Source organism: Xiphophorus maculatus, chromosome 3 (assembly GCF_002775205.1).
Source record: "Xiphophorus maculatus strain JP 163 A chromosome 3, X_maculatus-5.0-male, whole genome shotgun sequence".
Lineage (NCBI taxonomy): Eukaryota > Metazoa > Chordata > Actinopteri > Cyprinodontiformes > Poeciliidae > Xiphophorus > Xiphophorus maculatus.
Window position 1 is genome coordinate 24,550,471 of NC_036445.1, and position 25,679 is coordinate 24,576,149.

The following is a 25,679-nucleotide window of genomic DNA, read 5'->3' on the forward strand; positions in this document are numbered from 1 at the left end:
GTGATTAAATTATCTTCCCATTGTTATTGTTGATCCTGTCAACTCGCTCTTCCGTGGTTTAGGTGGCTTCTATAACAAAAAATAAAGCTGTTTACTGTCACAATAATGCCACTCAGCTTTTTGTCAAACCTTAAATTGTTGGGTAATGCAGCAAACCGTGAATTCTGAAATATCACAAATTCTTGTTGTTAAAGACAGCGTTAAAAAAAACCTAATAGCCCATCAGTAACAAAGTGAATTATGTTGAATATGTGAAATCTGAACTCTGCTGCAATAATGTTTCATATTTACATAAAAAGGCACACTGAAATGGAGTAGATTGTAAATGTGAAGGGAACAGAAGAGTGATGCCCCCTAGTGGTGACAGTGGTGATGTAGCGGTGATAGTGGTGTTTATATTTATAAGTTATTGCAATCATTCCTCAATTATTCTTAGATTTTTATACTCTGCAGGGAGAGTTATTATTCACAAATGATATAATCTTGAAGTTTCCAGCCTACTACAATTATTCCACGAGCACAAAGACCTGTCTCACATATCCCAAAAAGCATCTAATGTTCCACAAGACCTTTGAGGAAATATTCTATAAACTGCTAAGACAAGAGCGGAACTTTTAGGAAACTTTTTTTCTTTAGGAAAAGAAAATCATATCGACAGCTATACAAGGTGGTGGTAGCATGGAGGCCTGGGCCTGTGTTTCCTCTTGGGGACTTAAACAATATGTTGTAAATGATAGAAGCATTAATTTAACTCTCAATTCCTGAAGGATATCAACCAACTATTAGTTTGTGTTCTTAAGTTTAAGCCTACTTGGGTTATTTAGCAAAAATAATAATCCAAAGAACACCATCAAATGCAAATCAAACCTTAAACAAACTCTTAAATATGGTTTAATGAATAGTCTCCTTTCAAATGACCCCAAATGTTTGATGGAAGTTGTTGCTGCAAAGGTTATTGGGTTACTTTTTCACTCAGGTCCAGGTTGGTTTAGATAAAAAAAATCATCATTTGAAAACTGCATCTTGTATTTTCTCGGCTTGTCTTTGAATTGAAATTTGCTTGCCGAGACAGAAAGCAAAAGCAACATGTATGGGGGGCAAAAACACTCTCAGAGTACCATACCATGAGATCTGAAGTGGAAAAGACACACACACACACACACCCGCCCACGCACACACACACACACACAGGAGAGATTTCAGCGGGAGAGATTTCTCCCTGGCCTTTTAGCTGATACAACAGAGTTGGTGTGGAGCAATGTGTTGATTCAGCTGCTCATCAACTCCTTGGTTCACTGTGTGCTGGATTCTGTTCCTCAAATCTGATTCTGGTAAAGTCAGAACCACCGAATGGGAAGTCTGCAGTTGTTCCAGGACATGACAAAATAAAGGCATGTGTGTCGGAGTAAGAGAGGTCATGCTAGCTGCTGGGCTGCTCAAAGGGTTCTGGATTTGACTGTGAAAAAAAAAAACATCAACAAAAAAACAAGTCTTTTAAGTCTGCGTAAAAGTAGTACAATACATTCATTTGAAAATGAAAAGGAATGGATGAATTCCTGCACATCTGAATGGGATAGTAATATGAATTCAAAATGTAGCTGATGTTTTTCAATAAATAAGTGTATAAACATATTAATGCAAACAAGGGTAATGTTTGTGGCCAACACCTCTTCCTTTCAAGGTTAATTTCTGTGACATTTTACCAAAACCTAGCAAAGATCTTCTGCTGATTGACTCACTACAATGTGACTTAACCTGTGCTAGGACCTTTACTAGTGCTGTTTATGGACAAACACACTTCAATACCACCATAACAGAGGTGTGTGTCTGGCCAGTGAGTGTAAGATAACCTTCACTGTTTCCTGTGCACTCATACTGTGACCTTTCACTGACAATAAATGACTTTGGGGACATCATGTTTACCAAATATCAGGAAACAACGGTCAAAATATTCCAGAGGAAAGTCAAAAACAAACGGAGAAAGGTCAGAGGTGGAGCTGTTAATTAGTTTTTGCAACTTTTAGTAAAACTGTGACCTTCTACTGATCTCTGTATTTGTTTTGATTGTCGTTTTAGGTTACATAGTGAAGGCAAAACAGAGCTCTGCACGGTTCAGAATATTCTTTAACCTCAAAATATATTTTAATGATTAAATGTAAAGGACACATATGTTGATTGTAGCTTTAGTGTGTCTATAGGAATAATAACCTTTGATAATACTGTCACCAAACTACTGTAAGTGTTAATATGGACAGGAGCATCTGCAACAAGAGATCCACTCTATTCATACACCATAAACTTAATACTCATCAGCTATTCATGAAATATACTGATCAATATTCCAGTTATTATTAACTCTAAATAAATTAGTATTTAGCCTTGATTTGAAGAAACTCAGCCTTTCTGTTTCAGTTTTAACAGCAGTATTCCTGCATTGAGTATCTCCCGTACATTAAAGCAATCATCGTGTAATTTAATCTTTGGCATGAGAGATGTCTTAGAGCACAGTGACCATTATCTAATCTCATTAGCAGGAGCAGTCAGATAAATGGCCGTAGAGCATTCGGATGTTTTCCTTTTCTATCCCACAGAGGCGACACACGCTGGACTCGATTTCAGTCTGAATATTCCAGCACTTAAAGTCTTAGATATTTGGTAAATAAACCTGAACATTGTTAACATTTATGGAATAATGTGGTAACAAACAGCAGCAATGGCCAAACAATGACAAGGTGATTAACTCTGGGTTTTCTCTACTTTCTCCAATGTCATCAGGTATCAGCTGCTAAATGATGCTGATATCATCACTTGCATACAAACCTTGAGGTATTTCTTTGTCTTTGTCTTTGCGTCTCCTTCAGACGCGTCCCAGCAGCTCTCGCCTGTTAAGACGCTGCTTCTTTCTGCGTGACAGAGGCAGGTATAAATAGTCACGAGACTCAGACACACCGACCTGTATATTTTTGCACTTTGTGGTCACGTGCGTTGTAAGGAGAAGCGCCTGAAGATCTAACAAACTGAGAACAGACCGCTTCTCGCAGTGTTAAAAGCCTAATGCGTCTCAGACCATTTTTGTAGGAAGAAAAAATAACCGCTCTCTCCTGCTCAGGTAGTTAGAAGGAAAATGTCTGCCCCGCACCAGGCCAGCAGAGTGAAAATTACTCTACAGGGAGAAGGGCGCCGGGTGATACCTGGAAACCTGACAGAGCCCCAGAGACCAAAACAAAAACAATAGCACCTGTGGAGGAAGGAAAGAGAAAGAAGGAGTGGAAAAATACACAGTACAACACAAACTCCTTCCCTTGTGTCTTTGTGTTGCTTCTACATGAAACAATCTCACTGAAGATGAAAGCTTTAGGACAAAACACAAGAATATGACTGTAAATCATATCCTTATTCTGATGACTCAATTGTGGTGAATAGTTCATGGAGTTTCATGTTTTAGAGGAAAAATCTCTGGCAGTGATGGATTTATAGTTTGTGGCTAATGAACCAAAACGTTTGGTGATGAAGATGCAATGAGGTTCACGAATAGGAGAGGTTTGTCATTATTTTTCTGTGGCGATGTACTCAGCAGCTGAGGTAGGATGGAAATAGGATAACTCCCCAGACAGGTTGGGTGACTTCATCATCTGAATATGTGTTATAGTGAGCCATTAAAACAAAGACGAGGATCAGCTGAACTGGGCAGCAAAAAGATCATATTCAAGGATTCACCAACTATTTACACATCCTGCGCTTTATATTCGTGGACACATTTATTTCAGAAACATATGTTTGAAGTAAATAAATAAATGAGATTTCAGGTGTAGTGGAAAATAATACAAGAACAGAGATGATAAAGCCTGCCTGTCGGTTTTACGTTTCAGGTTGGCGTAAGTGAAAGGATTTGCAGCTGAGTGTGATGCTGACAGTGTGAAGCAGCACCTCTAGATCGCCAACACGTTCGCTTTATTGTGTTATTTTTTCTTAAAACTCGTCAGTGTTGAAGTGTACTTAGAGTCTCATGTACTGTATGTCAACTTAATTACTAAATGTCAATTAGGCTGGATGTCATTTGTCAAAATGACTTGAAATCTGTCAAAAAATAATGTTTGTCCAAAATGGCTTAAGCCTTTCTGTCTCTGAAAAAAATATTTATATTTATATTATATTTAAACAGAAAAGTTGTTAAATTGTTCATCAAAGTTTCTTTTACGGTAAATGACCTTGATATAATATTTTTTGCCCACCACCAAGGACACAATTTAGTTTAGTTTTTTTCTTCACCTTTTTCATGCTAATTGATCCCCCACTGATCTTGGGCTGACGGTTCGGTGCTGCATAATTTGTCTGAGTCGTATTTATTTTGAAGCGGTCAAATAACTATTAATGAATTTGATCAGAAAATAGGTCCAACTATCCTCCAAGCATTCGCCATGCTGAATTGAGTGAGTCTTTCTCAGCGCAGACAGTGCATCAGCATGAGATTTTTATTTAGTAACTTATGCTTGATTTAAACAGTATTTAAGTAGATATAGTTAGAAATTGGGTTTATATGGCTTACTAGTTCCAATCAAAAGTTACATTATCAGATGTACCAGTCAAAAACCCTCTGGCAACTTTGGAGGACAACTATTTGTTGAGCACAAATATGGCAAGAAGAAAGCAGCTGTTGAAAGAAAGCCAGAAGAATTGCTGTTTGAAGTTTGCAAAGCAAGTTTGGGGAACCACAGCAAACATATGGAAGAAGGTGTTCTGGTCTGATGAGGAAATAAATTTACCTACTTTCCGTGTATGTGTGGTGGAAAATAGCAGTGCACATCAATTTATAGCCATATAAAATAAATGCTAACATGCGTTCCTATGGGGCGACGTGACAAAAAGGTGAAGGTTCTTGTAGAACAACAACCCTAATGATAAAAACAAAGCTACAATAGAAGGATTTCTTTCACGTCTGAGTCATCCAAATCCCAATCCAATTAAAAATCTGTTGCAGGACCTAAATATTGATGTTTGCAGAAGCTCTCCATCCAATCTGACTGAATTTGAGCTATCTTGCATATGAAAGCTAGCCGGACTGCCCTAAATGATTTGTAGCTCTAGTGAAAGGTCATCACAAGGTCATCAGCAGGCTGTGTTTCAGATGCATGGCACATTTTACAAATATTCTCTAGAATATTCTCACCTCCCATTTACACTACTTTATGTATTTCTATCACATACAAAACATGTTAAAATACATCGACTTTGTTAGAGTGTGACAAAAAGTGACGTCAAGGGGTTTTTGCTACTTTTTCAATGGCCTGCAGTCTATCAGGTGTTAGTAAAAATACATTTTCTCAAGCCTAGCTTTCTGCTATGTAATCACACTCGCTGATGTTTGTGGAATAGAACTACAACTGGCCTTCGATACACACTCTACACATCTCAGGCCAGAAGTCATGTCCCGCTCCCAATGCGGTTGTGCACATACAAATGTTTCTACCCCAAACAAAGAGGAGGAGCTGAGAGTACTTATTCAGGTAAAAACAAAAGACACTTTTAACCTTGCACAGTCTTCACCAACGCTCCTCTGCTCCTGAATCGTCACCTCAGGTAAGCCCAGGTAGGGTGGGGTGAATTCGAAGTTAAACATGGAAGGTCAGGCTTTTCTTTTTTTTTTAGCACAGAATGAGTTTTTTGTTCTTTTATCGTTGTTTGATCACAAGTGGTATTTTTTTTTTGTGCAGAGGGAATACGCAAAAAAAAGATTGTGTAGTAGACCGTGTCTGTTTGTGAGTACGCACGATCGTCAAGTGCTTCAATGAAAATGTAAAGTTTCCTTCAGGAGTTAAAAAAAAACAGATGTATCCTCTCGTATGTATTTATTTTCTACGCATGTACATTTAATCGACGGTTGGGCAGATTCCTGCTAGTTCGATTTGGCAAAATCCACTGCTGCTTTAGGTCGCATGATAAATGTTTTCATGTTGTGCGAGGCGGGTTTTTTTTTCTTTTACACATTGCATCTAGAAGGCAGAAAAAGTCTTTGTCAGCCTTGGCTTGTTAAGTGCAACATGACACTGACATTGAAAAGTCACCTGACGAAGGTCATAATGGAAGTGACGCAAATAGAGTCACAACAAGCCTCTGCTTTGTCATGGCGCCCATTTGGTGCCCAGCAGGGAGGATGCCGATGCAAACTCTCTTTTTTCGCTAACGAGGACGCAGAGACAAAAATGTGTTGAGGTTTCAATGAATCTTCCCATCAAACAAAAAGAAACGCATTTCACGAATTCGCTTTTGCGTCTCCTGGTCAGAGTAACAAACGGGGTACTTTAAATCCCAAATGATAAATGCACTTTAGGCAGAGCGAAGACAGAAGAGACAGAAACCAGAACACATTTGATTTCCCACTAGCCCAAGGTCAACACCAAGTGAGAAGAGAGACTTGCTGCAGGCGGGAACAGGTTGGCCATCTGGGCGCCAACCCACATAGATGGTGTCCAGGTGGTTATTTATCTGAAAATCTATTTAAATCTTTCAACAAAACTAATGCACAGTGTTTTACTTCATAATGTTAGCAACCCACCTTTGCTTTTTGTCATGTAGCAGATAATTAGCGTCAAATGCAACATAAACTGGCAGAAAGCGTATTATTAAGCCCAAGGAAACCCGAAAAGTTTGTTATTAACTTGTACTACGTCCTGAATGTATGCTGGGCAGCTTCAATCACTGCAAAGCAAATTTACCAGTAAGTATTGATCAAAATCAAACTGTTACTGGTCGATAATTGCCGAAAATCCACTTTGGTTCATTGGCAAGCTCAAAAAACACATTGCAATACATGTGTAGTCAATATTGTCTTTCATTATAACTGCCAAGTTGACTGATATTTATAAAATGTCAGCCTAATGACAAGTAATATCCTGAAATAAATGCATATTTCCCATGTGAAGTTCCAAATCAGATAAAGATCCTGAGAGGTTGAACAGAACCTGTTCTGTACATCACATGACTGACTTGGCTGGATGCTACAACACTTTCCCCACTCAAGTGCGAGTCGTAGGAACGTTTTCTATAGACATGCTGGGTTTCGACCCATAACAAAAAGCGATCCGCTGTTTACTCTACAAATACCCAGAATGCACCCCTGCGGATGAGGCGCTGACCTCTCTCAGCACAAGGACGTTCTTCCCGAGGAAAGGGCAAAGTACACGGTGTTGCTGGTCTGCATGAGTCTAAGAGAGCGAGCAAAAAAGAAGTGATGAGAAAAATGTCTCACGATGCTGATATGTCTCTCTCTCTGTGTGTGTGTTTACCTTCGTCTCTTTCCAGCTGACTGTGTGTTGTGTTCAGGATGGGACGTCTCAGTCTGGTCACTTTGCTGGCAGGTAACCTAAACCAAGCAAGCATATGTTATAGGAGAATGTGTTAAAATGCATTTACAGCAGGAAAAACACTTTCCTGTGTGTTGTCATTAGAACAGATGGATGAAATGAAGAATTTTCAATCGTCATTAAGTTGTTTTTGAATAACGTGCCATTTGTTTTTTCTTTTTACTTTTTTTCAGTGCTGTTCTCCATTTTTATGGAAACTGAAGCAAGTAAGGCCATAACTTTTCTTTTTTTTTTCCCTCCATTAGCTTTAGCTGATCTGGGAATAAACCAGTTCAAATGAGACGTCAGACTCACATTAGAGTGGTAACATTGAGTGAAAACAGATACGATCAAATTGTTTTTATTTGTAATGTAGACGCAGCATCACTAACAATGTAACATTTATAATAATGTTATTGCTCAGTTTGAACTATTGCTATTTTTTATTTACATGAGACAATTTAAACTAGAGTTTGTTGTGCAGAATATGGTCTCTGTTTTGTTCTTCGTAGAGTAAGATGATGGTGGGATTTTATTAACAGATTAGTAAGTCAGGTTATTTGTTTAACCGGCATGCCAGAGCTTTCAATCCTAAAAGAGAGACTCCTCAATATTAAAGTGTGAGCAGCTTTTTTCCTATTCTTAACTTTTTGCATTTACGACTACTATAAATAACTCCAACCAGCTTAATTTGCCTTTTCTTTAAAGCATGAAAAAAGCAGCGTTGTACTCTTTCAGCTGGCTGACCCGTTGTGTGCAGCAAAAGATGGGATTAAGAGTCTGCAAACGCCTCATATGATATGAAAACTTCAGGATTTCCTCTTGGATCCTGACGGATTAAAAACTGTAACTAAACGTGTTGCTTTCTTTTCCATGTATCTCACTGCTGTTGTCTTCAGATCCATTTGTTTACAGTGAGTGTGAACCCTCTTTTTTCCCCCCCCCTACACGCTGAAATATGAAACACAGTCTCACATGATTAAATATTTGATTACAACTCCATTTGCGCACTGCAAATCACTGATTGCAAAAATGTAGAAAAGTGAAACTTATTCAGAGCTTTGCCTCAAAATATGACATTCAACAAAACTTCCAACTCAAACACTGGATGTGTGTGCTTCGTTACCTGACAGACTACGAAAGGCTAAGAATAGGAGGCCTCGTCTTTACCTGCTTGCTGATAATTGGAGCAGTCCTCCTTTTAGTCTGTAAGTGCTCCAAAAACAAATAAATATATACATACATTTTCATCTTTTCCTCTTGATCCAAACTGTCCAGATATGTACAAATCTTTTTTTTTTTTTTTTTTTTTTAAAAAACAACTTTTCTGTCCTAGACAAAGACTGCAGCAGGAAACTCAGGTGAGACATTTCTACGGATCTTGAGTTTGTCTGAAATTAAATTTGCCGGCTCTTTCTTTGCAAGCTGCCTTGTTAACTGCTGCCACTCCCTTCTTCCTCTTTATCCAGTCGAAAAAGGGATAATGACGGTGATATCTGATCTGGCTCCCGACAAACCGGTTCGGAAAGAGGAGCTGGGAGGCGGCTGGCTGGTGGAGAGACAAACGGTGGGAAGAACATCAGCTCAGAAGATCAGGCATAACCTGTACAGACATAAAAATAAATAAAATAAACAGCAACTGGAAACCCCAAATTTATATTTTTGAAACACCATCAGCAATCAGCCTTATATCATGGTTTAAACTTGTTGAATCTAAATATCCTATGTGACATTTGACCCCTAACACGAGACTTTATTTTGTCCAGATCTGTCCTTAAATGTCTATTTAATAACTATTTCCACTGTTTGTAAATATAGACTAATTAGACAGCATTATTATTATTATTTTTCTTTCATAGGCATTACTACAATGTCGCATTAAAATTATGCCGGCTAATTATAAGCTTTATGAAACGGTGTCATGGTGACATGCGATCAGTCATAGATACATTTAGTTACATTTGTCCAAGTATTTAAAGAATTTGGGAAATAAATGTCGCCGACCTAAATGCATGTAGAAATTCTAATAAACATCTCTGTTGTAAAAGTTAACAGACGTGTCAGTGTGTTTGTTTTTTGTTTCCCAGAGTATTGTTCAATGCAGTTCAAGGCACAATAAAGATTGTGTCTTTATTTTTAAGCAATTAAACGTGAATAGCAACAGTCTGCTCAGCTTAGCGCCTCTTATATCCGACGTTTTCCCGCGGGCTGACTCTGGATCAGCTTCCCCACCCACTCGTGTCCGGTCGCTCGTCAGCGGAAACCGACCCGGGACCAGAAACTCTTTAACAAAGCTGCAGCAGCGCGGCTCCCCCTCCTTCTCCTCCTTTTCTTTTTTTTTTTTTAAATGAAAAGCCAACCTGTTGAGTGTCAGAGGGACGTGTTGAAGGCTGGGTGTGGGCAGGCTCACTGGAGAGAGGACGCTGCTCCAGAGAGTCACGCATTGATATCCGCTCGCCTTCTGCTGCTGAATTGACCGAGTTTCAGGGTAAGTTTTCACCAAAAATGACCCTTTGGTCTCAAATGTTCTCTCTACGTTATCCGTGTTGTTTATTTCCTCTGACAAATTGGACAGTTTACTCCATTTTTTTTTTTTTTTGGAAAACTTGAAACGAGAAAAGGCGTGTTACGACTTTCTTTTTTTTTTTTAGATAAGTTGCGTGCGCGGAAATCTCTCCCAAAAAACTTGATGAAGCACGCACACAAAAAAAATCACATTAAATCATTTTTATCGGTTGTTTAAAGAGTAACAAAGGCTCAAGAAAAACATTTACCGCTACAGTTTAGTATTTAGACACATGGTTAAAAGTGAAATCTAGTCTAAAGCAATTTCTACCTTCAGTCCTGTTTAGTTTCTGTCGAGGCCACCAGTACAAGTGATCGCACGCAGAGGCGGTCCATGTATGAATAGGGCCCGGGTGGCCCCTTCTCCTTCTTTAATGGTGCCTTTTGTTGCTCTGTTTTCACTAACAGAGTAAAAGTTTCAGAAATTCAAAACTTGTGAGGAATCTATGATTTGCGTAGGATAATACATTTACATTAGGTTTATATTTTCTGCATTTCACAGTTTACATAGTTGTCAGTGAAAATGAGTTTTAACAGCTTAAGCTTCTGCAATCATTTAAAGACAACGATTCAGGAGTATTCAGTGTTTGTCAAATTTACAAGGACTTGAACGTAACGCCTTTGAGCCAGAGGTTGGCTTTGATTACCGCCTAAGACAGGACGGACAGCTCAAGATAACAAGTCATAAATCATCTTTAACTGGATCCAAAACTTTTTGTCTTCACCACATTTTCTCTCCATATTCATTCACACTTTGCTGTTGCTGCTGTACACAGTAAAAACAAAAGCCTTTAAATCAAGAATTTGATTAAAAGCACAAACAAAGAGGGAAAATTATAGAATCCTGTTTGAGAAGGGAGATTTTGTTATTTTGACTATATAGGAATTTAGAACAAAAGGGTCAAACAAATAATTACAAAGTGACCTTAGCATGCTTTCCCTGTAAGTGTCAGACAGTATAGTCCAGGGGTGGGCACTCCTGGTCCTCGAGGGCCGGTGTCCTGCAACTTTTAGATGCATCTCTACTTCAACACACCTGAGTCAAATAACGAGGTCATTAGCAGGACTCTGGAGAACTTGACTGCACTTAGGAGGAGATTCAGCTGTTGGATTCAGGTGTGTTGGACCAGGGAGACATCTAAGAGTTGCAGGACACCGGCCCTCGAGGACCAGGAGTGCCCACCCCTGGACTATACTGTATGTATCGTTAGTTTAATTTCACTAAAAGGTCTAACTGGAAGTGCTAAATGTTCTCTTATTTCAATCCAAATATATGAGCAACTGCCTAAAAATAAAATAAACCTGATATAAAATGTGATTTCAAATGATTCGATCCATTTGGAAACGTTTTGCTCCTAAACCTGATGAAGCTCTCCTGGTAGCCAAGCTGCAGCTTGGTTTCACGAGCGTATAGTGGAGTGTTGGTGTGTTTGCGAGTGTGTGAGAGACAGAAGGCCAGCTGATAAGAGCAATGGTGACTCGTGTTTGCCAAGTGTCACAAGGACAGCCTGGGAAAAGGACAAGGGGACAGAAACCGTTGGTGAAACTCTTAGCAGTTCCTCTGGTGGATGTTGATGAAGGATTTAGATCAGGATGTCGTCGGCAAATTCCTTCTGCATCAGTGGAAGTCAGAGGGAAATTAGTGTTGCTTAAAGTTGTCAGGTGGGATGTAACGATATTTACATTGGCAGTTCCTATCTGTGAGCCATCGTTGCTGCTACAAACTTTGCATTTGTAAAGAAAGAATCAAAAGAATCGCAAAGCAAGTTAGCAAATTTGAGCCAGAAATTAAGTTCTTGCTCCTAAACGTGCTTCAGAACAAGTTATGCTTATATCTCTTTCCCAGTAACTATGGAGTTAACAGCAGGATGGAGTTTGGGATCCAGAACGAGGTGATAGAGTTATTTATTCTTTCACAGATGAGACAGACTTAGCTCTCTGTCTTCACCTCGCCTCTCGTGATCACAGAGAAATCAACGAGAGAAACCGAGAGAAACACTTTGGCTTTGTAGGAGAGGAACAGAGAGCGCTCAGAGGCGCCCGCTCCCTCCTCACCTCTTCACGCGTCACTTTGCGGGCAAATTTAGAAACCCGGACGAGGAGGCATTGATTTTATATCGGCATCGTGGCCGTGACCTTCACTGCTTTCACCGTTTGACCTCAGAGCTGTAAAAGCTCTGCTCCGATGAACCACAGCTAATCCTTTCAAATTTAGCAGCCATAAACGTTGGCGGATAATGCTTTTAATTCTGTAACTATTGATTCAGATCTTGGACTGAGCATGTTTTTCAACTGAGGTCTGGTTGAATGAAATTATAGAAATGGACTCCATCCCTTCGTCCTGTGAGTGTGGCGGCAGAGCTAGGCACATGAAGTCTGTTGTTAGCGCTTGTGGTTTCCATGTGTGACTCATGGTTGGAGTATGCTGCACTCCCTCGTGCTTTCTGCCTGTGTCCCTCCTCCTTTCCTCGGTTTCTCAACCTCACTCTCCCTCGTCTTCTTGCCTCTCTCCTTCCCCGAGGCCTAAATTCCTCTCTCCTTCTTTCCTTCTCCTCTTCACTCTTTACTTCCCTTGAAATGTTATGAGCTTCTCCTTTTCTTGTGTCACTTTATCCTTTAACGCACCACCTCCACCGAGTCTGGCCTCTTCCTTTCTGTCTCTGTTGCGTTTTTTTTTTTTTAATGTCAACCATAAAAAAGTTGCTCCATTTGTTGGAGCTCATCCTTGGTCAGTATGGATTATCTGGTATCTAGCGGACACGTTTGACAAGTCTCCAGACTTTAAGGTTATCCGTTTTCACTTTAAAATCCTTAATTCCTGACTCTTCTCTCGTTCCAACGATTACTGGAAACTTAGTCATCAAAGAAATCGAAGCGGACTCAGCCGTGGTCAGTGTGTTCAGGCTACATCAAAAACCTTCCTCTGTATGTGTGTGTGTGCTCCCTGAGGATGTGTTGCACACTGGAATGCACTGATGCTAATTTAGGCATAAAAAGACACCGCTGAAAATAGACAGCTGCCTTTGTAGTGCAGGAACACAAACACACATGTCTGGGAGTTCAACACGTTGGAAAAGTACTTCCAAGCTGGACATACATGCTGTGCGCGTTTCAGTCACACCAACCGCGTGTGACGCAAACAGGGAGGTTTTCACCGCTCTGAGTCAGTTTGCCATTTCACCAAGTCATGCTCCCATTTCGTATTCTCGTGTTGACTTTTTTTTTTTTTTTTTTTTTTATCTATTCTTACTCCCATTTCATAACCACTTCGGCCCCCGAGTCACAGCAGCTGTGGACACCCACAGTCTGTTCTGGCCAGGCTGTTTTACTGCTGTGGGCGTGATCCAAGTGATCGCGTCTGTCGTCTACAACTACAACCAACAACAAGATCAATGTTCCACTAGAAACATTAAACCTGCTGTGTTTTTGTTTCCAGTTCTGAGATGGAAAAGGGTGATCGACTTGAGACATTGTGAAACATTTTAATCGCTTATTTTTGAGTTATTCAGCCACCTACCGATGTAATGCATCGGCTGAATCAACTGTTTTCTAAACTAGTTTACAATTATCTTACCCACAATGCACGTCATCCTTATCCTTGTTCATATCTTTGTAGAATATGTCTAATACTGTCTATTTAAAGCGGTCCTAGAACCGCTTTAAATAGGACCACTATGACCAGCGACCGCAGTGAAGACGATCTAGTTAAATGTAATAACACGATCAACTGCAGCCTTAGGAAAAACAACAGCTTTATATAAGTAGACTATGCAAGTTTGTAAATCTTCCACACGTTCCTGCATGTATGGTCTTCCGGGGGCGAGACAGGCTTGTTTATTTCAGCGTAAACATACCAGTTTTGCTTGCGTACCACCGTATAGGTGAGTTACGCCTGGATGGTTTGTGCAGCGTCACTGATGTCAGAGAGGAGAAGAAGAGAGGCTGGACTGCAGAAACTGATTATGGGCTCAAGAGCAGAAACCCTAGAAGCCCTGCCTCTGGGACTTTGTAATGAATAAATGGGTTGAAAAGGCTGAAGAGAGGGAGGGAAGGGGAAAAAAGGGTACAAGTAAAGGACAAGTTTAAACAGAGTGTAGAGCCAAAGCTGATCCAGTGAAGGAAAGCAGTGGGTTATAGTGGTTTTAAACAAACAGGCAATTCTTTCAGCTTTCAGATTTGGCGAAAAGAAAAGTAGTGAAAGAGATACGTGAAGCAGGAAAGAGAGAGACAGGAAAAAAAAGGGAAAAGTACTGCTGTGAGAGCTGAAAACAAAACCCAGTCAGAGACTGGCTTAGCAGCATGACAAAGCCAGAACAGAACCGTCTTTATTGCTGCAACAGGCGCGGCTGGAGTCGTCGCTGCGCAGGGGGAATTCAGGCCTTGGGAGTAAAACAAACCTCCCCATCAGCTGTGATTTCACAAGATTCATAATAAAGTCGCAAGGAGGACAAAACAAGATTGGAAGCTAATGATGCTTTTTAAAGGATTCAGCATGCAGACAGCAGAGCATAGATCTGTCAGGAGGGGTTTGGTGTGAGAATTTGTCGTATTTCCCACTAGGAAGAATCGGTAAGATGTGTGAGACATGAAAGGCTGGAAAATTATAAAACTCCTGCAAGATAAATCCCTGAGAGATTCATGTTATCCCAATGGGAAAGTCAGCTTATCTTTTAATAAGTGTTGCTCTTGTTTTCCTTCAAACGCTCAAAATGATGTGGCTCATGGTTGGAACTTTCTTGTACAGTCTTAAGATGTTCTTCTGACAGTTTTCACTTAAGCACCTTGTGTGACAGCACGGCTCTTTTCTTTTCAACCTGCTGCTTCATGACGTGTACTGACTGCACTCTGCTCTCCCATCAAGTTGCTGGACTTTTACCTTTGCTTGAGCACAAAGCCTCCAGCACTTTCCTCCCATGCTCCACCCTATACAAACATCTGCTGTAGAATATGATCGTGCTGGTGGAGGTGAGGTGGGAGCTTTCCTCAGGCTCCTCTCCGCTTTCCCTGCTGCGTGCTCTCCATCGCTCTTCGTCATCCGTCTCTTGCACGTCTCTCCCTGCTCTGTCTTCCTCTGCTGGTCGCCGGCCAGCTTCCCATCCTCTGCATTCCCCCGGCGTCGCCCGGGGTTGCTGTGGGGAGGCACCAGGAGAGAAGCGCTCATCCTGTTGTTTTCTTCCTCCCCTCCCCGTTGCCAAACTCCGACCAGCAGCCAAGCGGGAGGAGATACTGCTTTTATAACAGCCTTTATTCTGATCCCATCAGGCTCAGCTTTGGTTTGTTTTACACCTACAAACCTTGGCAAATTCATTTAGCTAAATAAATGAGACAGTAGCTGTCTTGGGGATTGTTAGGTTGGTTCTACAGAGCAGACTTTCTGCCGCTGTAAGTGTTGCATTTTCACATACCTCACTCACGTGTGTGAATCTGCTCCCGCTCGAGTCTGCTCTTCCCTGTGATGCACCCAACGCGGAAAAGTGCAGTAAGCGGAAAGTCGCTGTAGACTGAGGTGTGTCACCGCACCGTTCACATGGTGCGTCTGCCGTTGCTGCCCCGACGTGGCAACCACCGCAGCAACAAACAACATGGGAGCTGATCCGCTCGGATGACGCGTGGAATCTAAATAAAGCGCCAGGAAATGAGTTAATAAAGGAAGATTTAAAATGCCCTGCAAAAATGTTCATACCCCTTGTATTTTCTCTTTTTTGAAACTGTTTTTTTTTTTACATGGTTTTCAAAGTTTCTGTAGATATCAAATCTGTAAGGCTTGCTGTACATTATGTTTAACCCATTTTCAACCTGATAACCCCAAATAAAATGATGATCCCACTTTTCTTAAGCTAACTAGAGTTAATTTGAAGATAGATGGAGCTAAATGTAGGTCAATCCTGGAGAAAAACCTGATGAAGCCTTCAAAAGATTTGACACTGAGGTGGAAGTTCAGCGTCTAGCAGGACAATAACCATCTAGATCAAAACATATCTCTGTGTCATAATGGCCCATTGACATTCAGGCTTAGAAAGTAGTACAATGAAAACTAGCTCAAGGCGTACATGTAGTTGTCCAAGGCATTTTATTCCTGTTACAATGATTTATTAGCATCAGGAGCTAGATCTGAGAACATCTGCACAGACTGAGAGCTCTTCTAATAGAATATCAGCATTTTTATGCTGATGCATTGCAGAAAACAGGATTAATACATCACTTCAGAGCAAGAAAAGCTTTAAAAGCCTGAGGGCTGGATAATAACATTCTGACAGACAGCTGCACTGAAGCAGGCGCAAAGAAGATTACAGTTCTGAAGCTTTAACATGGGAACCTTGTAATGAATGCAGTTACCACGAGATATTTAAGGCCTTCATCCCTTTGTGACCATGAAAATCACCCCAATTTTCAGCCCATGTGAAATAATTGGATTTCTTTGCTTGCGAGCGAATGTTTATTCCTCAGAAAACGGTGATGTTCTACCTAGATTATCGAACAAATCATCATTTCCACTCAGTTCCTCAGGCTTTTATTTATATTTGCTGCCAGAGCCTGACAGAGATCAACAGTTTGCATCATAATTAACCTACTGTACTTATTGTCTTTTTCAGATCTAAACAGAATCAGGCCTGAAGATGTCAAAGATCCTCACTTTGGTGTTTATGACCTGTGAGTAAAACAGACTGTCTTGATTTCTGCTGAGTGGTTTTAAACTGTCTTTGAAAAATAGACGTTTTTCTTAAAATGTATTTTTAAAACATGAATAGTAACTCGTCACACACAGCACCCTTCGCTCTTTGCACCCCAGGTTGAACATGCATACTAAAAAACACAGAAACCTTTATTGCTGTTTTCTGTTTGTGACTGCAGGGTAGGCCCCTCGCTGTTTTTAATAAGTATGAACATCAAGACACATTCAATTTACTTAAATGTTGTGTTCTGTTGTCTTTCCCATTTTGAAGAGGAGCTAAGACAATTCTAATTGCCATATTTATAGCCGGGGAAACGGGATATTATAGACTCACATATATAAAAGTTTCTTTAGGCTCTGACAAACTCAAAAGAAAGATTTAGTTTGATTTACTTTACAGGATTTATAGGAAGGTTTTTGTTAAAAACATTAGAAATATTTAGTCATGTGAATCTTTCTTCTCACTGAAGAAGTCAAATTAATGGTTGGATTTTTCTGATTTTTTTTTTAGTGTGACATTATGAAGCAATAAAATGTGACTTTATTAGGGGTCCACCAATAAATCTGCCGCAATTTCCGTATTTTTTTGGGAGATGGCTGATCGGCTGATACGTACATATGAAGCCAGTCTTATCAACCAACCTTATTTACCCCGGCAAAGGTCTAAAAATCAACCGCTGTCCTATTTTGCTCCCCTGTTAGGGAGGTTTGACTGACAGACCGATCCACCAGGTCATGTCTGGACGTTTTCAGTTAACATTACTCACCCCACTTTTGCCAACTCCATGACTTCCTTGCTATATTTAGCAAAATTTCAGTCGAAACAGAAAATTTATCGGCCAAAATCTGATTTGCCAGATCAGACTTTTAAAAGATCAGTTCTTGCCGATTGCCCAGAAAGCTGCAGTCGGTACAAACACCTAGACTTTATTTAACCTTTTTTCACACATCTCTACCTGTGGTGCCGGTACTGTACTAAAAATATCACATTGACAGTAATGAGGGCACATCTGTGCACTCTGCTCTGAATTGTAATGTTTTAATTAAATATATATTGTTTATAGAGGACCTAAAATGTACTAGTAGTGAATATGCAGATTGCTTTTATTTTGTTATTGAAGTATCTTTGTAAGAACCTGCCTAAATTGAACCATATTTACACTAACATTAAATGTCAGCTGAAGTACTGATCCTGCAGAGGTTTGCATTTTCTGTGCAGCTCTTGTCTTGTTGGTGAAATCGCGTGAGACGTTTCAGGCTGTGGTTCACTGCACTGATGTGTATCTCTCTTTTTTTGTTTTTCAGTTTTGTCCCTGGTGTCTGTCAATGCAGAGGCCACGAACGACAGTAATGTTTTTAAAACATTCTTATGCCTTCAGATTAGGTTCTATATCAGTTCAGGACAACAAATGTGTTAATGCTGTGACCTATGAAAGGTTCAGAACGAGACCACCATGCTTGCTCATCACACTGTTTACATTGTGTCACTTATTAATGTCACTGTGCATCCTCTCTCTGACCTTTCTTCTTTTCTGCTCCAACAGACGGCGAAGACGCGTTTACATTTGGTAATTCATCGTTCTTCTACGACTACTGCAATAACAGAAGTTTAATTAGTAACATCAGCTCTTGAACCAAGATGTCTGGGGAAATTAGTTTATCCAGTCGGGACATTTTGCTAATATTTGTTTTAGCTTACTGTTTAATGATGAGCGCCATTTGTTTGTGCAGACTACCACAGGCTGCGGGTTGGAGGCCTCATCTTGGCTGCTGTCCTCTGTCTCATTGGCATCACTATTCTGCTCAGTAAGATGCATACTATACACACACACACACAGAGAAACGTCTTGGTAAACATGTGATATTACTCAGAGATACAGCCATCGTAAACAAAGAGCTTCTTTTGTCTTGAAGGTGGCCACTGCAGGTGCAAGTTCAACCAGAACAAGAGGTGAAGCTTTTAAAAGCACAGATATAGATCTGTGTGAAATTAGAGTGGAAACGCTAAAGCTCTGCTCTCTTTTCAGAAGGAGGACAGGAAGCAACGCTCAGCAGATGCTCAACGACCAAGGTACTCTAATTTACACCCATCTTCAGTTAGTTGCCCATCAGCCAACAGATTAATATCAAGATGTCCAAAAATAAAACCATAAGTATTCCTCGGAACTGTAATCTCGCTTATTCGCCTGTTTTACATCAGTATACCTTTAGTTGTCTTCTAAATTAGGTGAACAACACAAGATTTTTGTACTTAATATATTATCCTCCATATTTATTTACTCTATATTTATTGAGCTGTTTGGAATCTAATATATTTTCACACAATGACATATAAAGAAGTTATTATCTTTACTGTAATACAGTATTGCAGAAATTTTATCAGGGCATTAAATTCTTATTTCCAGTGCAGTATATAGTAAAACTATGTCAGCTGCATTTATTTTCTACAAAAGGCAGGAGAGTCATTAACTATAGCACTACTGATTTTATATTTTAAAATATTTAACATAGGAGGGGTTTTTTTTATGAAAAAATTGGATTTTTCTACAATCTGCCCAGTAAAATATTATTTATTTAAAAAAAAAAAACATTCCGTCTGTATTACGAATGCCAGCGATTGTCCATGAGCTGACAAAAGCTAAAAAATATTGCAAAGAAAACATCTCTTATTTAAAATTGTCAGTCAGATAAAACAAGTATTTTCATGGAATATAGTGTATCAGATTTGCCAAGTTAGGAGGAATATTGATGGATTATTAGCGAATGCAAAAGGCGTAATAGTGTCTTAGATATTCTGTGTTTCATCTCCAACCCAGTTTAATTTTTCCGGTTAAAAGCTGAATTTATTCCGTCCATCTGTTTTGCCACAAACACACACACACACACACAGCCATGCCAACACAAACTGGTCGGCGCTCGCAGAGCTGGCCTGAGATGCCTCGGACCTCGCTGTTCAACAGGTGGCGGGACGCCGGGCGTCCGTGAGGTGGAGGAGGGGCGCAGGGAGCGGACTGGGGCTGCTGGAGGTCACCACACTTGTGCTGCAGCAGCTATAAAAAGATTCAGCAGTGAACCCCTTGGCGCGCACTCTGCCTGATTGTGCATGACTCTGTCATTGTGCATGACTCGATATGTCCACAGGTTTTAGATCTTATTTACAAAGGTCATAAAATATCTTCTGTTTCAGTTAAAGTGGCGATTTAATAATTATTTGCACACCTCGCCTGTTGCAACGTTGCAGGGATTTTTACCCATCAGTTTTGACGACAAACATCCCAACAGTTCTTAAAAAACGTTCACAAGTCTAATAGAGTAAAAAAAAAAAAAAGAACTGGCCGGTCATGATAAATATATTTTCGTCACAGAAATCTACAATAAAGAATGTATTACATGATCCAGACATATTCACTATTTGTTTTCTTCTCAAACATACAGGAAGAGTAAATTGTATTGTTTTTTTAAGTGTTATGTGTTGGATTTCCTTATAATTATGATTTGTAATATGATTGATATTATCCATGTCTAGTAAGGACTCCCTCAAAATGAGATGAGACATCTTAAGAGGGTTATCCTTGGATTGAATGAGCAAAAGATAAGTGAGAGTCTGTGAACTTGTAGGCATCATGATTTCAAATTTATAAATTGGTCATCTGAGAAAACGGCCATAAAACGTACCGGTTCTTGTGAAAGTGTTGATCTTCAATAGCTGCTAATATAGCGTCACGTCCTACAACATTTTGTTTTCGATTTGCTTTAAAATATCCTAACCTAGAGGAAAACTATCACTGATAACTTTACCAGCTATCAAGTAGAAAGCAAAAACGGATCTTCCAGGTATTTATATATTCATATAACCGCACATGTATCGTAAAACAAAATGCAGATAGCCTATTGCTGCCTGTGCTTTGTGAGTTTAAGATGGCCTGACCAAAAGGTTGCACAGCATATCTTATGAAAACGTGTTTGGTAAAACCATGCAATTATTGCAGCTTTGATGTAAACAAAGTACAGCTGAGACCCACATGGAAACAACTGGGTAATGTGTAAGCATCTCTTCACAGCGCCTGCAGGGATTCACTGCAACCATATTTTCCACTTGCATTAGCGGAACCATACCTGCTCTGTCTCTGTCCTCCTCCCTACCAGCTTTGTCTTATTTACACATTTGTTCCTTCTTGCAAATAGTCTTATTTTAGAGTCAGTGTTGACAAATTTTTAGGTGAAGATTACGATTGGGGAAAAAAGTCGATTGGTCTCTGACTTCTCTTTCCATGTTGTGCTTACAGGTCGTGCCTGCGACTGCTAGACAGAAACCTAAACACACCAACTTCTCAAACGTCCGGCCAACAGAAGCCACAGAGCAGCAGCAGCGGGATTTATAAGACCAAGCACAGGCTTTTGCTGTTATTTAGAGAAGTCCACAGAGAGCAGTCGGCATGCACCGGATATTAGGTGTGAGGCCTTTTGCCTGACAACTGAACTACTGACCTGCAGCCTGTTACACTCAGACATATTGTGCATAAAACTGTCGCTTTCATTTCACTCAGCTGAACTCTTGTGTATTTGAGAACCTGCTGGGCTGGGATTGACTGAGAGACCCCAAAGGTTTGTGTAATCTTCCAAAAAGAGAGCAAACATTTCACAATGCGGCTTGTGTCGGCTGACTTGGCTGACTGAAATGAAAGTGGCATGGGATTATAATGCAAACATACCACCAAAAATGATCGTAAAGCTCCACATATACTGCAGGCTGTGTCTGTCGTCACTTCTGTCATGTATTCTGTATGTGTGAGGTGAACACTGATGTAGATATTAGTCACCAACCTAACCTGCAGTCTGTGTTTTGTGTCGAATCCGTGAAGTGAGTGATGTTCCTTCCCCAAGTTTCAGTTCATGGAGGAGAGTAGTGGATTGTACTGTTTAACGAATCCTGTTTCTATAAAATAACAGTTAAAACACATGTAGGAGTGGACCTTTCTTTTGTCTGTGTGCAGTGATGCTGCGTGTGACGCACCATAAATGAATTAAACTCTAAAGCTTTAATGCAACGTTGGATTCTGCAGAGCACATAATAACCACAAGAGGGAGCTAATCAAGTAAGTTTATAATTTCTATAAATCACAACACGTTAAAAATGGTGTACAACTTAAATGAAATAATTGATTCGATATCAAACTTTTCATTTTGACAGAGTGGGCTCAAGTCATTGTTTTGCTAATCCCAAGAAAAAAAAAGAAACTGGACTTATAAAGTAGAATGCATATGAAGACTAAATAAAATGTTTCTTCATTCTGAAAGTCAGCACAAAATTATATCACTGTTTATTTAATAAATTCTGACATATAAAGGTGATTTTGATGTTAGCATAAAAACATTACAGGTTGTAAAGAATTAAGAGCAGCAGAACTGCAAGACATTACTAAAGTAAAAATATTAATTCAAAGACTAGTTTGAAGGCTTAGAGTTACTTCATAAGAAGGCTACTCGAGTACTGAGTGACTGATCATAACATACAGTATTACGCAAATGTAACTGAGTAAATGTAATATCTTATTTATGATTACCAGAACATAATAAACACGCTACTGAAGCGGGTTTATTATGATCACACATTACAGTTGATTTTTTATGATGCACAGATAAAATTAAACTCTTCATCGTCAGACTTGCTGAACCAGCGATGGTCTCCTTCTTTCTCCATGCCTCCACTCATGTCACAGTCTTCTTTATAACCATCCCTACCCCAGCGTTTAAACTCTACAACGTTGTCATCAACCCAGAACCAGAAGTCCAGAGTGCAGGTGTAGCGAAGTCCGATCCAAACGAAGGGACTGTTGGCTTTCTCAGCCTCCAGCTCAGCGAAGGTCTGCATCTGTTCATCCAAGATGGAGGCCAGATCTCTGTGGTTATCCCTGCAGTAGTACAGGGCTTCTTCCCAGGTCTTGTTTTGGTCAATCAGTTTAAAGGGAGATTCTAGAAGAGCAAATATACACATAAAAAAAACATTAATTAAAAATGAAGAATCAGCACATTGTGGAATAAAAAGTACACATATGTTGTTCAACCAGTGGAACATTTTTTAGCTTTTCATATCCAGTCTACTCTAATGTTTAACCACCACATTTCAGTAAATGAAATAAGATGTGAGGATCTTAACTTGTTTTGGAGTTTGATTTGATTTTAGTGTCTGTTTTTGATTCTGTTTTAGTTTCTCATTTTGATTAGTTGAGTCTTGTTCCTGTTTTTTTTTTCTCTTTAAATGTTTTTCGACCTTCTTTTCTTTTTTCGTTAATTCACCAAAATCTGCTCAACTCCTCTGCCTGCTGCATCTGGCTCCACCAACACAGCCTGCAGGCTCGACACGAGAGACTTTAATCTGAATGTGACAAACTCACAGGCTGACTCAAAGGTCTGAACAGGACACTGAAAGTCCCTTAATGCAAAAGATCTGATGCACCTTAGAATGAAAGGAAGACTCGCGCAAAATTTTCCAGGTTAAATCCAACCTATACGCAGTCCAATACATACAATAGCATCCTTTCTGATTTGACTAAAGCTGGTAATTTGCTTTAAATCTTCTCACATTGCTCAGTTTGCCAACATTTAGCTTTCTTTGATATGCTCAATGTTCACACTGATGAATGTCGAGGTGTTCGACGCTCAATCTTCTCTCATATTTCAGCCAACGAGCCTCATTTATGGAGGGAGACATTAATCATTACCTATCTTTTTGCCTGTGACGTTCACTTCACATAGAACTAAAGGGTTTGCTGGCATGACGGTCACATATCGCCCCAGCACCGGATCAAATGAGCAGAGATTGTTTTGATCGATATTGAAGTCGGTGATGTTATAAACCCTGAAACAGAAAGAGGAGAGGTCGAGAATGGTGATGTGAGAATAATCCTGGCTTTATCCATGAAGTCATAGGTGTGCGCAATTATATTTAGATTCCTCGCTGTAAGATAATTCAGACTTTATGTTAGTAATGTTGGCAAGTGCATAAACATAAAGCTGGCAGCCTAAAAATACAGAATAAATCAATTTAAGGCTCTTACAGCTTGTTGTTGACGTTGTTGTTCTGTGGAAAGTTCCCAATGTAGATTTTTGCCCCAGATATACCAGAATGGTCAGCCTTCTTGTTGTATATTGAGATGCAGGAAATTTCGTAAACACCCTGCAGATCAACGCTCCACCAAGAATAAGGAAGTTCTCGAGTGTTTGAACATGACGACTGATTTCCATCAGTGGCTTTGGCAGAGCTGTAGTCGTCAGAAGAGTAAGTTGAAGACTGGGAGGATTTGGAGTTTGTTAGATCTACAGTTTGAGTGTTACACTGAGCTGCAGAGGAAAAAGAAACAATTTGATTTTAGAACTTCAAAATGTCTAAAAAGGTATAAGATGTGTCTACCAGCGACGCATCTGTTGGATACATTTGGTCCTACCTGTCATCTGCTGGGACATGCACAGCCTCCCTGTGAAAACATTTATTTAGACATATCCTCAAACTGGACTTATCATTCACCCATTTCATTGTTTAAACTATAACCTTCGTGGAAAGTAACAGAAGCTTTTCATATACATGAAAAACCTACGAAAAGACGGCAAAACTGTTTCATCATGATTTTCATTTTTCCTGGTGCCAGAAGGGATCAAAATGAGCCACTTACCAATCAAACCGATGAGCAGCAGACACTGCAGCATGTCTGAAAGCGCACTAACAACAAAAAATCAAAGTAGGAATGACGACGATTTGTGCATAGTTGTCCTCCGCCTGAAAAAACAAACAAAAAAAACAATAGAGAATAAAATAATATCTGTCAGAGCAGGTTATACTTGCTCCCGTAACTTTGGCAGGAGATTTCTAACTGAGGTGTTTGCCACGTGTCTGCATGTCCACAATAAGCCTCGTTTATTGGTCACTTTCTGAACTGCTTCTGTTCCATCTGCTCGTATGAAAGCAACCTTTTATCACAGTCACAGGGTCACGGTCAGACATGTATGTGGACATTTGCATTTTGTCTGCGATGGGATGCAAGAAATTTGCTTATTAGACATCAGATTACGTTTATTAGTCAACATCTAGTGAGTTGACTCTTTGTGTGAACTATCCTAGCTATTAAAATATTTTCTGAGCTGTATGTAAAACAGACTTTCCACAAAGCTACGCTCATCGTGTTTCTCTTGTACTTTTTTCATATGGAAATATTTGGGCCCTATGATGACCTTGAGCTGACCTTTGAACCAATTAATAAATAGCATAGAGATGGCTATGGAAAATGTGGCAACACTTTGACGGGGTGTGCATAAGACTGACATGACACACATAAGCAGGACATAATACCTGAAAAGTTGCATTAAAATGCATTAAAAATGTCAACTTTGCATTGTTTGGTAAATAACCGCACTTTTAATGCAGAGTTTCATTAAAACTTGGATTTTAGGTCTATTAAAATGGTCAACTTTGCATTAAAAGTGTAATTATTTAGAGAATGATACTTAATGAAACAGTTGTAAACATTCATAAAGACTCTTTCATGTTTATGACACAACAAGACAATATTTGAATATTGTCTTGAATATAAATATATATATATACTGTGTATATATATATATATATATATATATATATATATATATATATATATATATATATATATATATATATATATATGTATATATATATATATACAGTGTATCACAAAAGTGAGTACACCCCTCACATTTCTGCAGATATTTAAATACATCTTTTCATGGGACAACACTGACAAAATGACACTTTGACACAATGAAAAGCATTTCTGTGTGCAGCTTATATAACAGTGTAAATTTAGTCTTCCCTCAAAATAACTCTAAATACAGCCATTAATGGCTAAGCAAAAGTGAGTACACCCCTTAGTGAAAGTTCCTTAAGTGTCAATATTTTGTGTGGCCAGCATTATTTAACAGAAAACTACTTTAACTCTCCTGTTACCAGGACAGTTCACCGGAGCTCACCGGCTGCCACTGGAAAGCTTTCCCACTCCTCCATGATGACATCACAGAGCTGGCGGACAGTCAAGACTCGGCGCTCCTCCAACCTTCTGCTTGAAGATGCCCTA

The 25,679-nt window shown here is 39.6% G+C and overlaps 3 protein-coding genes and 1 long non-coding RNA gene across 4 annotated transcripts; 2 read left to right on the forward strand and 2 right to left on the reverse strand.

Moving 5' to 3' along the window:
- Nucleotides 1-204: 204 nt before the first annotated feature.
- LOC111607607 lies at nt 205-7,370 on the reverse strand. Its single transcript, XR_002752368.1, has 4 exons — nt 7,284-7,370; nt 7,134-7,202; nt 2,821-2,903; nt 205-1,456 (listed from the first exon to the last, which is right to left on the reverse strand). It is a non-coding gene; the product is annotated as an uncharacterized LOC111607607 (long non-coding RNA).
- Nucleotides 5,529-9,392, forward strand: LOC102234682 (FXYD domain-containing ion transport regulator 11-like). The gene is made up of 7 exons (XM_005799007.2): nt 5,529-5,577; nt 7,300-7,355; nt 7,535-7,567; nt 8,240-8,254; nt 8,474-8,548; nt 8,677-8,701; nt 8,810-9,392. The coding sequence occupies exons 2-7, from the start codon at nt 7,322-7,324 to the stop codon at nt 8,838-8,840; spliced, it is 213 nt and encodes a 70-aa protein (XP_005799064.1). The 5' UTR covers nt 5,529-5,577; nt 7,300-7,321; the 3' UTR covers nt 8,841-9,392.
- A 252-nt stretch (nt 9,393-9,644) lies between these two features.
- LOC102234943 (phospholemman-like) lies at nt 9,645-21,538 on the forward strand. The gene is made up of 8 exons (XM_005799008.3): nt 9,645-9,828; nt 16,499-16,556; nt 17,884-17,925; nt 18,123-18,146; nt 18,310-18,384; nt 18,493-18,529; nt 18,606-18,649; nt 20,865-21,538. The coding sequence occupies exons 2-8, from the start codon at nt 16,523-16,525 to the stop codon at nt 20,882-20,884; spliced, it is 276 nt and encodes a 91-aa protein (XP_005799065.1). The 5' UTR covers nt 9,645-9,828; nt 16,499-16,522; the 3' UTR covers nt 20,885-21,538.
- LOC111608118 (killer cell lectin-like receptor subfamily F member 1) lies at nt 20,903-25,664 on the reverse strand. Its single transcript, XM_023330955.1, has 6 exons — nt 25,576-25,664; nt 24,249-24,352; nt 24,024-24,053; nt 23,637-23,919; nt 23,301-23,437; nt 20,903-22,551 (listed from the first exon to the last, which is right to left on the reverse strand). The coding sequence occupies exons 2-6, from the start codon at nt 24,280-24,282 to the stop codon at nt 22,205-22,207; spliced, it is 831 nt and encodes a 276-aa protein (XP_023186723.1). The 5' UTR covers nt 24,283-24,352; nt 25,576-25,664; the 3' UTR covers nt 20,903-22,204.
- Nucleotides 25,665-25,679: the final 15 nt, after the last annotated feature.